The sequence below is a fragment of the Chenopodium album genome, chromosome 9 (genome assembly GCF_948465745.1).
Source record: "Chenopodium album chromosome 9, dcCheAlbu1.1, whole genome shotgun sequence".
NCBI classification, from domain to species: domain Eukaryota; kingdom Viridiplantae; phylum Streptophyta; class Magnoliopsida; order Caryophyllales; family Amaranthaceae; genus Chenopodium; species Chenopodium album.
Window position 1 is genome coordinate 40,876,726 of NC_137842.1, and position 11,377 is coordinate 40,888,102.

Genomic DNA, 11,377 nt, shown 5'->3' on the forward strand with positions numbered 1-11,377 from the left:
AGCGTTGTTGGTAACGTCGAAGTCAAGCTTTATGGAGATTGGGACATGCTCTTCTTTAGGTGATACTAGTAATACTCCAAAGCCACATCCCTTTTGGTTTGAGGCTTCGTCGAAGTATAAGGTCCAAGTATCATCTTCAGTGACCATTAAGTCTTCATCTGGAAATTCATTGTCTTGTATCGGCGTCGAGTCTTCTATTGGAAAGTCCGCTAGAAAGTCTGACACCACAGATTCTTTGATAGATTTTTGCGGCATAAACCTTACATCAAAGTGGGCTAAGTTGACTATCCATCTCGATATGCGTCCATTGAGTGTAGATTTTTTGAATAGATACTTGAGTGGATCTAATCGGGAGACTATAAAGACGGTATGCACTAGCATGTAATGCCTTAACTTGGTTGTGGCCTACACCAAGGCGAGGCACAATTTCTCAAGTGGTGTGTAACGTGCTTCATATTCGAGAATTTTCTTGCTTAGATAGTAGATTGCGTTTTCTTTGCCTTCTACTTCTTGTGCTAGCATAGCTCCCATTGTCTCTTTGGTATCTGTTAAGTACAACCTAAGAGGTATTCCGGGAAGTGCTGGTGCCAATACGGGAGGATTTGCGAGATAGGATTTGATCTTTTCAAAGGCTTTTGGACACTCGTCATCCCATATTACTGGTACATTCTTCTTAAGCTTTTTAAAGATTGCTTCACATATCGTCGTCAATTTTGATATGAACCTACTTATGTATTGCAATCGACCAATAAATCCTCGAATCTGTTTCTCGGTTTTGGGCGGTGGCATTGACATGATTGCTTTGATCTTGGTTGGGTCTATCTCTATTCCTCTAGATCTTATGACATAACCCAAAGCTTGCATGAGGTGACTCCAAAAGCACACTTAGATGGGTTCAACCTCATATTGTATTTTCTTAGCCTTTCGAAAAATTTCCTTAAGGCTACTTAATGTCCTGGGCGGTCTTTTGATTTTACAATCATGTCGTCCACATATACTTCGACTTCTTTATGCATCATGTCATGGAGTAAGGCAGTCGCTGCACGTTGGTAAGTAGCACCCGCGTTTTTCAACCCGAATGGCATTACCGTGTAGTAGTAACTAGTAAGTGCCCCATGGTGTTATGAAAGTTGTTTTCTCCAAGGGCTTGACTTTTCTCTCTTCTCTCTCTTCTTCAATGGCGATTTTCTGAGCTAGTCCCTTTGCTTAGCTTGATCATCAATGGCAAAGAAGAAGAAGCAATTAACTCCATGCCCTAATAATGCATCAAAAACACAAAAACAATCTATGCAATTGTCGAATGATAGATCATTAGGTGTTGTGACTTCATTTGGTCCTATCCCAGAATGTGGTGCTGAAGATCTAGTCACACCGCCGCCTCATTTGGTTCACAAATCTGCTGGGATGATATCAAAGGTTGACCTCCGATTTCTTGCGATCCATCATCAATCGGTAATGGCTAGTCAACAAAAGAAATCGACTTAATTAGTCACTAGGGTCTCCCCGGTTACTGTTCCATTGAATCCTGTTGCTGATTCAAGCCCGATTACTGTTCTGGTGGATCCTGCTCGTTCTATGAGCTCGATTCTAACTGAGAATCAAGGTAATCAAGAAATGGCTAGTAAAAAAAAGAAATCGACTAAATCAGTCACTAGGGTCTCCCCGGTTACTGTTCCATTGAATCATGTTGCTGATCCAAGCCCGATTACTGTTCCGGTGAATCCTGCTCGTTCTGTGAGCTCGATTCTGACTGAGAATCAAGGTAATCAACCATCTGAAGTTCCTGCATTCATGCGTGCAGGAGTTGAAGGGAAATGGGACGGGAAGCTTACTGCTAAAAGAGCTCCCCTGTCTTTTGTCGCTCCAAAGGTTCAAGAGGGTAAAAGAATTGCTCAATTGCAGGAATCTGAACTGAATGCAGGTAACTTGAGATGGAAAAATGCTATTGTGTTCTATGTTGTTGGGTATTACCCTACTATTGCTTCTGTTCATAGATATTTTGCTGAGAACTGGAGTAGTATAGGGAGACCTGAAATATATTGGCATGATGATGGTTATTTTGTTATTAATCTGAAGTCTGAGGATGATATGAATATGATTTTATGCTCTGGACCTCATATGTTTTATGGTAAGCCAGCTATAGTTAAAGCTTGGAGTTCCAAGTTTGATTTTTCAGGCTGAAGTTCTGAGGACTGTTCCCCTATGGGTTAAGTTCCCCAATCTTCCCTTAAATTGTTGGGGAGTGGACACTCTTAGTAGAATAGGTAGTCTGTTGGGAGTTCCTATCTGTGCCGATGAATGTACTACTAGACAGATGAGGGTTTCTTTTGCTAGGGTGTTAATTGAGGTTGATATAACCAAAGAATTGCCTAGTTCTGTTCTACTTGAAAGCCCTACTAGTGAGATAATTGAATTAAAGGCTATTTTTGAGTGGAAGCCGCCTTTCTGTATGAAGTGTAATAAGGCAGGACATGATTGTGCTGCTGTTAAAAGTGGCAAGCAAACGCACACTCAGAAACAAAAACCAGCAAATAAGCCTCTAGCTCAGGAAAAGGTGTGGGTGCCTAAGCAGATGCAGACTGTTCCTGCTGAAGGCCCACCTGACCCTGAGTAGGTTCAAGCTACTCCAGCTGCTGCTCCTGGAAATGTTAATCCTGATGATGGCTGGAGAGTAGTGGGAAGGAAGAACAGAAGCAGCCACAGTGTCAGAAATTCACAGCCAATTGCACAATCTAGTGCTTTTTTGGCTCTCAATGTTGAAGATGGTGGGTTTTTCATCAACACTGGCGGGGGTCAGTCAATACCCCCTCCTGTTTTATGATCATCTGCTCCTGGAATGTCAGGGGTTTGAATGACCCTGGCAGGGTAGCTAATGTTAAAAGGCTACTTAGGAATCATTCAATTGAGGTCATTGGCTTACTTGAGACTAAGGTAAAGCAGGGAAAATTCAAAACTCTCTAGAAGAAGTTTGGGATATCTTGGTCTTAGGTTGATAACTATTCCTACTCTCAGAAAGGTAGAATTTGGGTTGGGTGGAATTCAGATGTTCTTAATCTTGATGTTCTAACAGTTCATGAGCAGTTTATTCACTGTGCTGTTAGTCATAGAGACTCTACAGCTCCAATCCTTTGCACTTTTGTTTTATGGTCTCCATTCTATTCATGATAGGAAAGCTTTATGGACTAGGATTCAGACTCTTGGTTTGCAACAGGATCCTTGGATTTGTGTTGGGGACTTCAATTCTGTTTTATGTTCTGCTGAATGAATCAATGGCAATCCTTTCTCAGATTATGAGGTGAGAGATTTTCAAGGTTTTGTAGATATTATGGAGTTTTGTGAGATAAAAAGCAAAGGTCCTTTTTATTCTTGGTCTGATAAGGCTCATGAAGGGCCTATGACCTATACTAGAATTGATAGGGGTTTGGTCAACCAGAGGTGGTTGGATATTTATGGGCATGTTGAGGCCTTTTATCTTAATCCTTCTCTTTCTGACCATAGCCCTGTCTTGATTGAGCTTTGTTCTGCTCCTTCTTCCCAAGGAAGGCCTTTCAGATTCTTGAACTGTATAGCAAAGAATGATCAGTTTTCGAATACTGTTGGGATGCTTGGGGTAATGCTGTGACTGGAAATGCAATGCTGAGAGTGTGGAATAAACTTAAAAATGTTCAAAGCAAAATTAAGGATTTTCATTTGAAGCATTTTGCTAAAACTGCTGAAAGGCTTGAAGCTTCTCTTGTTGATTTGGATAGTATTCAGAGTGATATTGCTGTTAATACTGATAATCTTGAGCTTCAACTGAAAGAGACTGAAGCCATTGCTCAAGTCAAGTACTGGACTGAAATCCAGGAAAGTATTTATAAGCAGAAATCTAGAGTGGAATGGGTGAAACTGGGTGATGCTAATAACCATTACTTCTTTTCTATGATGAAGCAAAGACACTCTAGGAATAGAATTGACTCAATCTATAATGAGCAGGATATGCTTATTAGAGATCCAAGTCAAGTGGTTGCTGAAGTGTGCAATTTTTATAAGAAGCATCTTCGTGATAAAGCTGACTGGTTGCCTGCTGTTGATTTGGTGACTATGAGAAAAGGGAAGCAGTTAAGCTTTGCTTCTCAACAGCTTTTGATTGCCCCTATCACTCATGCTGAGATTGACAAAGCTTTAAAAGGCATTAATGACTCAAAAGCTCCCGAGATAGATGGTTTTAATGCTTACTTTTTTAAGCAAGTTTGGAATGATGTTAAATCAGATGTTTATGCTGGGGTGCAGGAATTCTTTGATGCTGGGATTATGCAGAGGCATTGGAACTGTACTACCATTACTTTGGTTCCTAAAGTTCCAAATCCTTCTTATGTGAAAGAGTTCAGGCCTATAGCTTGCTGTATTGTGCTGTATAAGTTAATTTCTAAGGTGATAATAGCAAGACTAGCTCAGGTCATTGGGGAGGTTGTTGATGATGCTCAGGCAGGGTTCATTCCTGGGAAGCATATTGGGGATAATATCTTGCTTGCTATTGAGTTAATTAAAGGTTATTCTCATAGATTCATCACCCCAAGGTGCATTCTCAAAATAGATTTGAAAAAGGCCTATGATTCCCTTGAATGGAGCTTCTTAAGGATTGTTATGGAAGAGATGAGTTTCCCTAAGCAGTTTATTGATTGGGTTATGGGGTGTATTACTTCTGTTTCCTTCTCAATTCTCTTAAATGGGTTTCCTAGTGTTCCTTTTGATGCAAGGAAAGGGTTAAGGCAAGGAGACCCTATGTCTCCCTTTCTTTTTGCTATTGGGATGGAGTATCTCACAAGGTGCTTACATGATTTGAAGTCTACTCCTGACTTTAACTATCATCCCAGATGTGAGAAAATGAGTATCACTCATCTTATGTTTGCAGATGATTTATTGATGTTTGCTAGAGCTGATTTGGTCTCTGTCCAGTTGCTTTTTCAAGCTTTTCAGAAGTTTTCTAAGGCATCTGGTTTGTCTGCTAATTTGGACAAGAGTGAAGTGTTCTTTGGTGGTGTTAGTGAAGATGAGCAACAGATTTTAAGAGATGCTCTTGGTATGTCCCAAGGCAATCTTCCTTTTAGGTATCTTGGGGTACCTTTGTCTTCAAAGAAGCTTACTATAGGCCAATGTAGGCCCTTGGTTGAAAAAGTTACTGCTAGAATCACAAGCTGGGCAGCTAGGCATCTTTCTTATGCTGGTAGGATCCAATTGGTGAAAGGGGTGCTTTTTGGGATCCAAACTTATTGGGCTCAAATTTTTATCCTTCCAAAGAAAATCCTTAAAGAACTTGAGGCTAGGTTTAGGCCTTTTCTTTGGACTGGAACAGCTAATTTCTCAAGGAGAGCTCTGGTGGCTTGGGATACAGTTTGTTTGCCTAAAGTAAGTGGGGGGTGGAATGTCCTTTCTCTTCCAATTTGGAACAAAGCAGCTGTGACTAAGCTACTTTGGGACTTGTCTCACAAAGCTGATAATTTGTGGGTGAAATGGGTTCATATCTACTAATTCAAAGGAAAGGATTGCTGGGATTTCCATGTTCCTAAGAAGTGCTCTTGGGTTCTTAGGAAAATCCTGCAATGTAGAGAGGTTGTAGATAGTGTAGGGGGATGGGGTAACTTTGTTCAAGGTACTGTGATGAAGATTAGGAAGCTATATGCCTTGCTTAGACCCCAAAGTCAGAAAGTTGATTGGAGAAGACTGATTTGCAATAATAGAGCTACTCCTAAGAGTGTCTTCATTTTGTGGCTTGTTCTTTGGAACAGGTTGGTGACAAAGGATAGGTTATTAACTTGGAATATCCAATGTGATCCTATCTGTTTGCTTTGCTTACAGAAAGCTGAAACAGTTCAGCACTTGTTCTTTGAATGTTCCTATGCTCATAGAGTGTGGAAAGCTGTCTTAAAGAATCTTCATTATAATAGGAAAATTCTGCACTTTGCTGATGAAATCAAGTGGTTGATGAAGAATTGCAGAGCTAAGAAAGGGTTGCTGATTATGGCTTTTGCTGAGACAGTTTACAGCATCTGGATTCAAAGAAACTCGGTTGTTTTTAATGGAGTCTGTAAACCTGCTGAAATTGCTGTCCGAGATATTATTTTTAATATGGCTTGTAGGTGTTCTCAGTCAGTCTGTGCTTTACTTGTTAGCTAGTGTCTGTTTGCTGTTGGTTTGTTGTATAGCCTGTTTGTTCAGTCCTACTATTGGTTTAGCTGTGTCTGGAAAGGGCTCTTGTTCTGTTGTTGTCTTGTCCCCTGCTCCCTTTCTTCCTTTTTCTGTTTGGGGACAGCCTGTTTGTTCAGTCCTGCTATAGATTAATTAGTTCGTTTGTTTAATCTTGTTTTTATTCTTATTTTACCTTGTTTTCCATATCTTTCTTCATTATGTTAGCTTAGGTTTTGTTCTAGGGAATTAGATGAAGGTTATATTAATGAATTGAATGATTGATTGTGATTAGTATGAAATTGTTTCTTGATTATTGTGTATGGGTGATGCTTCTATGGATTAGAATCTTTCTAGCTAATCCATTATATGCTCTTAATTGTGCTTTCAATCAATTGTGCGAGAGTGAGTTGGTTGAGAACCCTAAATTCTTCCATACCTTTGCTAGGCTAGTTGCACGAGAGTGAATTAGTTTAGTAGGATAATTAACATGCTTAATTGTGCGAGAGTGAGTTAAATGTGTTGATTTTTCTAATCAAGGTCATTTTCATCTATTTGTATGATGTTGTTTAATACATTGATGTGATTGGATTCCACTTTCCCTAGTTTTAGTTGTTTGTTCTTAGTCATATTTAGTTTCACCTCTCTCTATCTCACGACCTTTCCTAGTAGTCTAGTTGGCACAAATTAATACACTTAGTCCTTTTTGGGTTCGACCCTTTACTTGCCACTAACTAGTTTAGTGTAAGTTTAGGTATTATAAATTTCTAATTTGGTTAGGGTTAGTAGTCCCAACGACCTACTTTTACCTGCGATCACGATCCTAAATCATTCTTGTAACGCCGATACCTGCAAACTAGCGTTAGTTAAATAGATAAAAGAGTTAAGAAACGCGTATCTTGCACCGTCGAGCACACGTCTTTGAAGAAACCGATTTGTTGCTGCTTTTTCTGTTTTGATGACCTCCTACAAGTCAGAGAATGCCATCCTGCTTGAAGACTGCTACGCTTGCAACTGCCTCCAATTTCCGCCTTGATAATCTTCCGCAAGTCAGGGAACACTATCGAAGATTGCTTAGCTTGAAACGATCCTCTTCTGCTTTATGACCATCCTCCACATCTTTGGGAACACGATCGAAGACAACTTTGCTTGAAATTGCATTCAGTTGTTTGTGACAACTCTCCACAATCTAGGGAATGCCATCTTTCTGTTTCGATGTTCACTCGTCTCTGAACAATGAGCTTCATTTTTTTGGATATGTTCACGCGCCTCTGAACAAAGAGCTTCTTTTTTTTAATATGTCCACGCGTCTCTGAACAATAGAGCTTGAAAATAGGATTGTCCACGCGTCTCTGAACAAAAGAGCTTGAAAGGATTGTCCACGCGTCTCTAAACAAAAGAGCTTGAATGTTTATTGCGATAATATTTTGAAGAAAAATTTCCGAAGACCAACGCTTGTCGATCTCTAAAGCTCGCTTGAACTTTGCTTCCGCTATGCCAGTGCGTCGGCGGTTTTCTGCTTGTGAACCATTATGTCGGTGCCTCTGCTGTTTATGAACCAGTATGTCGGTGTCTCTGTTATTTAGGAACCAGTACGTCGGTGTCTCTGCAATGAGCCAACGCTTAGGCGCTTTAAGCTAAGCGAGACGATCTTTCGTCAAGTCGATCACCTATTGCAATTGTGATCAAGCTAACTACTTGATCATGTCAAATTTCTTATAGGGGCTAACTAGCGTACCAAGGAACCCGAAATTGCTGAAAGAGGTTGAAATAACTGCTCTGAGTGGTAGAGCTCTGTTGCCGTTGCAATGCCTCTGGCGCCGGGATTTGGCTATGTCGCCAGACGCTGGGATCTAGCGCCAGGCGCCAAAATATGTTGTCAGACGCTAGATGTTTTTGTCTGGCGCTGAAGTAGGGTCTTCCCTATTCTGCTCTTGCTGCCGCTGGAATGCACCTGTATTTATCTTTCACTATAGGACTTTGCTAATCTCTTTAATTATTTTAGGGTTGATCTAAGGTTTAATGTCGCTTGACTCATTGATTTGACATGACTCAAGGTATAAACTTGACTCGCTGTGATTGACTCGAGGTTGACTCGACTCAAAATGAAAGGACACGTGTGACTAACGACCTGTGTGTGCATTGTATTGTGATCGTGCGACTCAAAAATGCAAAAAAGCAAAAATTTTCCGTCATTTTTGTGGAGGGTACCGAATTTCTCCCAAAAAAGAAAGACGCAAAAAAAAAGAAGCCAAGTTTTTGAAGGTGCATGTTGAATAAGCTTAATTCGTTAATGTTGTCTCTGACAGTACAAGGATTGTAACATCTTAAACTATCCTAGTTGACTCGATAATGAAAGTATAGAGGTAACTTAGGCACGGAGGCTAAGCACTTCATACTTTGTGATTTAATGATGATTATGATTGATGAGTGATTTTGATATGACAATACATGCTTCAACGTTGTGTTAAGATTCCATGACAAAGAGTTCCTAAGGGAAGTATATTTGGTCATGTATGTGTGATGTGTGTGATAGTGACACTAAAGTTAGGGCGCAAGGGCTAAGTGTGTGAGAAAATATATTGAAAAGAGTCAAATGGTGGTGACTCTTAGGCTAGGTAAGCTAATGATGTAGGGATCAAGCCCCCAAGTCTAGCTCTAAGTAAATAGGGATGAGCATAGGAGATCCCTTGATATGATCATGATGTGTGAATGTGAATATGAATGCATGTTTATTACGGTTGCACCTCAATGTGAGGTTGCCTACGTATTCGTTAGGAATCAGGCCGAACGTAGCTCTAGCCGAACCTCGCACAAGTGTGTGTATACCTCAAAAAGGTCTTTTTAAGGGTTATAACGTGGTTAGGCTAAAGGTTGAAGAAGAAGGGGATAAAAGGCTCAAGACCCTAGATAAGCCCCCAAGGTATGCCACTTTGCTTTTGGAATATTTGTATTTTCATGCTTGAGGCTTTTAACACTTTTTTAGCTCTCTTTTCTCTTTTGCTTTAGCATTTTTTTATTTTTATAAGTGTGGGCAATCCCGATCATGCGGTCTATCACTCACTTGGCATTCATGTTTCTCAGGCACGGTACCGAGCACTCAATAAGAGACGCAATATGAGACGTGTTCTTATCGAAGATATTTTCATATCAAAGACATTGGAACACTTACCCTTTTGTACACTTTTATTATTTTTTTTTTACTTATTATTTTTTCTTGATCTTTTGAAATCACTCAAGATTTTTGTAATTACATAAGTTACACACCATCCCATCCCAAAGTTAGGTAGATATGGGTTGAAAAATGAATGGTTTATCATTAGACAAGGCTCAAAGTTGTGTATCAAGAAAGGATTGTATATTTGAAAGGGCAAAAGGTATGATATGGCTACAAGAGGTGCCTCAAATCATCGGTATACTTGTGCTTAGTTTGACATGGATTTTTTTTATTATTTTTTTAAATGAATGCAATGTAATGCAATGATCATATGCAAGGAAATAAATGCTCATTTTATTTAAAAAGGAAAAAGAGAAAGAATCTACAAAATTAATCTAACGGGAGAGAAAAGTGCCTATGCTAGACTTATTGGGCAAAGGAAAAAATGAAAAAGAAATAGAAAAAGAGGTCATGAAATCTTGTCGTTGAAGCTTGCGTCTTGTCCCTTGGCTTATCATGACTTGGTGTTCTTGCCGACTGGAGGTATTGGAAGCCTGTTATTGTCGATCAAATATTGGATTGCTTCCTTTAGCTTCCAACAACTCTCAGTAGTATGACCCCTACCTTAATGGTACTTGCAGCTTATATTTGGGTTTCAACTAGGCAATCTCTTCTCAAGTGGGGGATCTTGAATAGGTCCAATAGGAGTAATGAGTCCCTTGGCATGGAGTCGTTCGAAAGCATTATCGTAGCTAATTCCAATAGGGGTGAAATCCTTTCTCAGTTGCTTTCCAAATCCTCTATTATACATGGATAAGATCTCATTAAGGTCGAAAGTACCAACACTGTTACTAGAGTAAGTGTCTTCAGAAGAAGAAGGATAGTCATTCTTCTTTCCTTTACAGCCATTGTTTTTATTGTTACTAATCTTAGCCTTCTTGTCGCGCGGGGGAACATGAAAGAGATTTGAATCAATGAGATCTTGAACACGATCTTTGAGGGCGAGACATGCTATGGTGGTGTGACCACGACCTCTATGGTATCGACAGTAAGAATTTGGATCCCAATTGGGAAACCGATTTTCGGGCGGAGGGTCTTGACTGGGATCAATGGGGTGAATAAGACATTGATCGTGAAGATAGTCTAAAGCTTCATTGTAAGTCATTCCTTTTGGTGTGTATTCTTCAATGGTCTGTTTTGCCCATGGCTTAGGAGCATTGACTTCTTCATTAATTCCTTGGCGAGAATTTTGTTCGATAACCGTCACCCGATTTGCTAGTCCTTCTACCACATTCAAGAGCATGGAAACGACATGTTGCAGTTTTCGAACATCCTCTTTAGACTTGACGAGTCTTCCCTGGTATTATCTAAGAAAAGACTTTCATTCATCCTCCTCAATTATGGCCACTTCATCGAGAGAGGTTATATAAGCTGTCTCGATCATGGGCTCACCTACAGGTGTGATAAGAAGTGATGGATAGAAGGATGTTTGATCTTCTTCAATGGCTAGAACCTCGAAAGTTTTATTGTCATCAATCAGATCTTGAATAGCTTCTTTGAGTTTCCAACACTCCTCAGTGTTGTGACTCTTTCCTTTGTGATATTTGCAGTGCTTATTAGGGTCCCACTTGGGTGGCCTGGCTTCTGGAAGTGGACCTTTGATGGGCCCTATGGGCATGACTAGTCCTTTGTGATGTAGCTTCTCAAAAGTTGTTTCATAACGCATACCGAGTGGAGTGAATACTCTTTTTGACCTTTGGATTCGCGATTTAGAGGCGTTCGTAGCATGTACCTCATTAATAGGAGAGGAAGTAGAAGGATGTTTGTTCTTCTTTGCTCTCGCACTATTATCTTTCAGAAGGTCATCTTCAATGTCAATGCCTTTATTATACACAGCCTTGAAAGTATTCAAGTTGTGTTGGTATTTTGTTTTAACATCTCAAGCTGTCTTTTGTCTGTTTCGTCTTGAATGTTACATTTATATCTATATATGAAAGCATTTGTTATGGAATCCCAAGAAAAGGTTTTCTCTTTGTTAAGGGAAAAGAACCATTG

General features: G+C 39.9%; 1 protein-coding gene across 1 annotated transcript; it reads left to right on the forward strand.

Annotated features, from left to right (window-relative positions):
• The first annotated feature begins 5,640 nt into the window (after nt 1-5,640).
• Nucleotides 5,641-6,316, forward strand: LOC145557634 (uncharacterized). The gene is made up of 2 exons (XM_081618810.1): nt 5,641-6,115; nt 6,186-6,316. Exons 1-2 carry the CDS (start codon nt 5,641-5,643, stop codon nt 6,314-6,316), a joined length of 606 nt encoding a protein of 201 aa, XP_081474936.1.
• The last annotated feature ends 5,061 nt before the right edge of the window (nt 6,317-11,377 follow it).